This window comes from Arvicola amphibius, chromosome 10, assembly GCF_903992535.2.
Source record: "Arvicola amphibius chromosome 10, mArvAmp1.2, whole genome shotgun sequence".
Lineage (NCBI taxonomy): Eukaryota > Metazoa > Chordata > Mammalia > Rodentia > Cricetidae > Arvicola > Arvicola amphibius.
Window position 1 is genome coordinate 121760573 of NC_052056.1, and position 6365 is coordinate 121766937.

Consider the following 6365-nt stretch of genomic DNA (forward strand, 5'->3'; position numbering starts at 1 on the left):
AATTCCTGCAGGGACCCTCGAAGCCGTCGTGAGTCGACCACACTTCCTAAAGCGCAGTGAAAAGCGCAGACATCCTCTATGCCCTTTCAAAAGCACCAGTGGCCACTGCTGTCTGGGGTGCTGTCCTCTATCTCAGCCTGGTCTTGAAGAACCTCAAGGGGTTTCGGACAGCACTGGGGGGCGAGTGACAAGAGACAGGCTCACTGGAGAAAACCATCATCTTACATTCTTTTATTATAATATATATGCAGATCTGTTAAACATACAGTAATAAACTCTATCAAATAACTAGGACAAGGCATTCTGCTGGCATCTCCCCACACCGGGTTAGGGAAAATTTGCTGTCACTCTCCGGAGGCTGCCAAAGCTTACGACTTCAGTGCCGATTTCAGTTCCCCGGCCACAACATAAATCAAAACAGACGTTAACTGCACTAAGGACGCAAGCGAGCTGAAAGGAGCGCAGGATTAGGCGTAATCAACAGTGTATTTGCCTGCATTAGAACCACAATGCAGATGGTGCAGAGTGCCTGTTTCTCGTAGCTTCTCTGGCGTGGTGCAAGGGTGGTGGGAAGCAGCTGCTGTGACCAGCTGGGGCTTCTCCAGGGCTCACTGCTTCCCCGGCTCTTCCTTCTTAGATTCTTGTTTTAGTTTGTAATCAGCTAGGGCGGCCTTGATGGCATCTTGCGCCAGCACTGTAAGGCATGGAAGGGTAGATAGCTTCAATTTCTAGACACTGGAGAGGTGGTCTTTATTATTTTATACACTTATATACATACATCTTTATATATTTACATATTTTTATAAATATGCATTTAGATTATCTATGCATGTGTTTGTACACGGAAGTGAGCAGGTGCATGTGTCATGCACACATGGAGGTCAGAGAACAACTCAGGGAAGGGGGTTTTTTCCTCCACTATGTGGGTTTAGGGCTCTAACTCAGGCTTGGTGACAAGTCTTTAGCCTAGGCCGTCTCCCTGGCCCGGGAGGTGGTCTTAAGAAAATACTCTTTTTAAACTGAAGGGTGCTAGAGCTGGGAAGGTATAGTAGGAGCAGCGGGCTGTGTCCCACCACCAGGCTAGCTTTACACCCGAAATAATTACACGAAAACTGTATTTATTTAAACACTGCCTGGCCCATTAGTTCAGCCTCTTATTGGCTAATTCTCACATCTTGCTTTAACCCATATTTAGTAATCTGTGTAGCACCATGAGGGGTGGCTTACCAGGAGAGATCTTAACCCGCATCCATCTTGGAGAGAAGCATGGCGACTGCCTGAAGCGTCTGCCCGACTCTGCTTCCTTTTTCCCACAATTCTGTTCTGCCTACTCCACCTACCTAATTTTCTGTCCTATTGAAGGGCCAAGGCAGTTTCTTTATTAACCAATGAAAACAACCTCCTCCATCAGGAAGGCCCAAAAGTGTCCTAGCTGGGCACACACAGACTAGGATGTTCACGCCTTCCTGGCTGGTATAGTGAGGGGATCTCCAGAAAGCGCCCTGTCACCTAGCAAGGACACAACAAAGATCAGGTCCCAGAGTGTGGACTGGAGGTCACAGGAGCTGGCAGAGCTGTCTTAAGCCAAGGACTCTGAAGGCGTGGCCTGCACAACTTCTCCCGCTGTGGGGAAGTAGAAGCTGGGAGTTGGAAGGGGCAGAAAGCTAACAACCCACAGACACGAGCACTTGGAAGGCTGGGGCTTTCCCAGAACTGCCAAACTGTGTATAAGCTCAAGTGGAAAGCGTGTGATTTCAGGCAGTGTCCCACTCAAAGGGCACCCTAAGATGGTGTTGGAATGCTCAGCCTAGCCTCTGATGCACGTAAATCCTGACAGCATGGTGAGGTGAAATCCTCATTCCTGCTTTCTGGGACACCAAAGAGGATGGAGGGCATCAGACCTGACCGCAGGTTCTGAGGCGCATGGCCTCTCATAGGGCAGTCAGTGCAGTAGGTGATGTCCAATGCCTCACCTGAGGAAATGCAGGGAACAGGGTGGTGGAGAAAGCTATCTCTTGCTCAGCCTATCCGCTATGGCGTGCTAGGAACAGCAGATTCCGAACAAAGGTCCAGGCTCACCTCTGGCTCTCCTACTGCCTCTCCCCAAGCCTCACTTCCTCATCTCTGAGGGGGGCAATGCTGTCCGGTTGGGTGTTTCTCGGTGGTCAGTGTGGCTCCAGGTCACAGCATCTCTTAGCCTGACTTCCTAGAGGTCTGGGCTGTGAGAGCAAACTTCAACCTCCTAAAGGTTACCAAGGCAGCCACTCTCTGGGGCCACAGGTTGGGGTCCTAATAGGGAGTTTATGACTGCCAAGAGTCTTAGATGCCTGGCAATTGAGGCAGACTCACTGGAGCAGTGCAGCTTTACGGGTGGAAGGCAGAGCTCCTTGGCGATGTCTGTGTTTTTGATGGTCGCGGCTTCCTCCACCTGAGGATAGGGAAAGCACATGATGTTAGTGAATCCTGCCGACGTTGGCAGCGAAAAGGGAAGGCTGTCAGGGGCGACGCCTGCTTAGGATTTCAAAACAAGTACAGGACTGCCACTGTGTACCAAGGGGTCTCCAGCAGGTTCCACCCTCCACCAGCTGCCTGGTTGGGTAAGCAAGAACGAGATGCCTGCTACTGAAGGCAGGCATTGCCTAGGCTGCTTGTGTGGCCTTTGTCCGAGGATGCCTGCGGCCTGAGAGCTCTGAGGGATGACGGGAGGCCGTGAGGCAGGGCCTGTACATTAAGGAAAGCCAGTCTCTCCCAGGCAGACCTCAAGATTAGAGAAAGAGACCACCTACTTCCTGTCACAGCTCAGAGCCCTCTAAAGTCCAGGCCCTGGGGGTGCACAGTCTCACATCTGCCCCCGCCCCAGGCTAGTTCTTAACCAACTTCCTTGGTACCATTTTCTTCCAGAATAAGCCGGCTGGAAAGCTGGCTGACAAGTGGGTGGGGCCTGGGAGGGTGCAGAGGATGAGCATGTGACTTTAAAATGGGATCTCAGGCAGGGCAGGGTGATCTTTAAATTACTGTATAGTTGAGGAAAATCTTCCCACCCCAGTCCTGCCTCTTCCTCCCATGAGCTAGGATTCCAGGCTGGTGTGCCATGTGCCACTACACTCAGCTAGTGCAGTGGTTTTGATGCAGCTGGCTCTCAGCAGCCTCAGCTTAGCTGCTACGGAGAGCGCTGGGAGAGAAAAAGATGCAAAGACTTCATAGCCCTTTCCAGATCCCCTCAGAGGCTCCTGGCCAACCGCATGGACCATTGCTCGCCTTAGTCTGCTTCCTTGGCTCTCGCCCTTGTGACTTTGATTCCTAAACCCCCTTCAACACAAGTGACTTCTACCAATTTGAATGTGCCTTTCTGGAATACTACTTGAAGCAGGAGCCTTGACGAAATAAACAGGAACTATCACATAGCAAGGTTTCTCGGGAAACCTTAAGGACATTAGGGAAAACCCTTGATGGTTTCTTTTCAGCTCTGCTCGGATGGAAAGACTGGTGTGGTAATGACCCTCTTTTATTTAGCTGATAATCAAATAGCAGTAATTAACACAAAGCCTCAAGCAACAAAATGGTCCACAACTCCCAATGTGAGGAACATAACCAGTATTAAACTTTAGAAAAATGGCTTCAAGAAATCAAGCACACTTTTGAACTCGCCATCTTCATCTTCCTGCTTTTTGCTCTGTGATTTATGACTGGATCCTTCCAGAGCCAAGGTCACAGGGAATTCTGATTTAATTCTATAGTTATTTTGAGACAGGCCTCATTATGTAGACTAGGCTGACCTAAAACACTTAGAGATCCTTCTGAGTGCTGAGGTTCAACAATTCCATACAATCTGTGAGCACACTTACCGTTTTCCCCTTTACCCACTCCGTTGCAAGGGAGCTAGAGGCGATGGCGGAGCCGCAACCAAATGTTTTAAATCTGGCGTCCACAATCTTCCCCTTTTCATCCACCTGAATCTAGAAAAAAACAAAACAAAACAGGAGCTAAGAGGTGAACCTGGAACCTCTGGCCCACAGTGGGTGTTCTGCACAAGCCCTGGGTTGCTGTGCACGCCAGATGCTAGGGCATCAATTACTATGTTTGTTTCAAAGAGCTCAGTCACTGACAGTGAAACCTGGGGCCCACACAGGCCCAGCTGACAGAGAGGAGCAGGGAAATGATACCTCTCACCCCACCCTAGCCTGCTGTATATAAATCCCTGTTTGTACAAGTCTCTTCACAGCTGCTGCCATTATCAGGCACCAGGAGAGTCTGCAAACAAGGTCTCCATCAACACCTTTTTCTCTCGGACACTGCTCAGTGCTCCACCCTACTGGCCATCAGGGAGACTGCAGCTGAAGCTATGGCTTCCTGCTCAACACATTCCCTTTCTCATTGGGGACTGCTAGCTCCTGGAGAGTTCTCATTTGGTCAGAGACCTTTCACCAAGCCTTCCACTCCCTGAAAGCAGGGCCTACACTGATGTAGAAGAGGAAAACGAAGTGATCTCTTTCAGAACAAGACAAGTCTCTACCCTCACCACCCAAGACAGCCATTCATCCCATCTCACAGGACAGATAAGACAAAAGGTTCTGTGAGCAAATGGTGTTCCTCTTCATCCAGCCGGTACCTGCAATTTCATGACGTCACCACATGCAGGAGCACCCACCAATCCCGTTCCGACATTTTTAGACGTTTTGTCAAGGGACCCCACATTCCTAGGATTCTCGTAATGGTCCACAACCTGAAACAACAGATTAGCAGAATTCACCTAGGTGTTACTGTCTCCCTCGGGTCAGCAATCTGAATGGGACAGAGGTGGGACAAAGTGTGACCCAAACTCTTTTCATCTCCTCCCCAACAACCTTCATCTTGGAGATACTGTCTGAGATAGTGGCAAAAAGCTCAGTTAGGGTCTTAGCTTCATAGGGAATTCAACCACAACTGATCATGTGACTTACACACTGATACCAGATTTGGGCTCAACCACTTGCGTTTTTTTATCAAACAAAACACACCGTCTTAAGAGAATTATGTATTTTAAAACTCCAGGACTAAAAACGGCCCCAAATAGAAAATTTCTTCATTAAGTGTCAGAAGACTGTTACCGAAGAGCCAAGGCCAGGGATTGGTCATTTTGTGGCTGTAAACATAAACACAGCGCCACCCTGGTACAGGAGCGCCCCCTGCTGCCATAAAGCTGTCAGCCCGCCCAAATAATGTCAACAAAACACCCTTCCCACGGGGGTTGAAGGCCTTGGCAAAGGCACCCAAACAAGAACAGAACAAACAGCGATTAAAGTCAGGAACGTATTAGGATTTAATAACCTCGAGCTTTTTTTTTTTTTTTTTTTTGGCTAGTTAGCAGGAGGCAACCTAATCTGCAGATTTTGAGTCTAAGCTCTAAGGCCCCACAACGCATCATCTAATCGGTACTTTGGATGTCTCGATCAGCTGTGGTAGTCTTTTGTTTTTCCGAGTGAGTCTCAAGTCAAGGAGCCTTTACGTCCTTAGAAGGTCGGGGCCCACAAACTACCTACCCTTCTATACTTTGTGCTCCCTAAGAACACACACACACACACAAGTCACCGACAACCAAAGTTTTATGTTGGTTAGGTGCTTGGCTCGCCTGGAGGCCATCAGCCCCTTAGAATAACGACGCAATAGGTTTGCATTTGTTGGCCCGAGCGCTCCACACACAGGGACGGCCGAAGAGCGCTTTCAGATCTGTAGGGACAGGCGAGGCGAGGGCCAGAGACTTGTCAAGGCCAGTGGCAAGGGCAGAGGCCTGGTGGGGACGCTGGGGAGGGCCGGTGAGCTCAGGCCCGCGTGTTTGCTGTCCCCTGGCTGACACACCGGGATCCTCCCTTCTGGGCTGCCAGAGTTGGGACACTCCGAGGGGGCCTGAGTTTGCCGCGGGATCCTCGGTGGCTGTTTCTGGGCCACAGCTGCAGGTCGGGTCACTGTTCAGCGGGGATAAGCGAGTCGGGGAGAGGCTGGGGAGCCGACTGCTTCTCCCAGGGGAACTCGGTTGGCGCCGGCCCCTCGACGGTTCGCACAGCCCCCTTCGCCCACCCATACCTTCTTGTGATAGAGCCGAGCTGGGGCTGACAGCTCCCGGGCGGGCAGGCGCGGGCTCCGGAGCAGCAGCGCGGAAACCGCCCTCCTCAGACGGCCGGCTCCAACCGCCGCCATGTTGCCGGCTTGCATCAGCGTCGACCTCGGCGACGTCAAAGAAGGGCGCACGCCGACGTCACCGAGGCTCCGCCCCCGCCGAGGGTCTGGTCACGCCCCTAGGGCGTGGCGGTCCGCAGAGCGGGAAGGTCTGAAGCGGTGGGCGAGTTTGGCTGCTGCAATGGGTGTTGGAGTTGCTGCGGCGTCGCAGG

At 51.3% G+C, this 6365-nt stretch overlaps 1 protein-coding gene across 1 annotated transcript; it reads right to left on the reverse strand.

Annotated features, from left to right (window-relative positions):
• Positions 1 to 216: 216 nt before the first annotated feature.
• Iscu (iron-sulfur cluster assembly enzyme) lies at positions 217 to 6215 on the reverse strand. Its single transcript, XM_038345462.2, has 5 exons — positions 6061 to 6215; positions 4610 to 4723; positions 3846 to 3956; positions 2350 to 2428; positions 217 to 694 (listed from the first exon to the last, which is right to left on the reverse strand). The coding sequence occupies exons 1-5, from the start codon at positions 6187 to 6189 to the stop codon at positions 609 to 611; spliced, it is 519 nt and encodes a 172-aa protein (XP_038201390.1). The 5' UTR covers positions 6190 to 6215; the 3' UTR covers positions 217 to 608.
• Between the last annotated feature and the right edge of the window lie 150 nt (positions 6216 to 6365).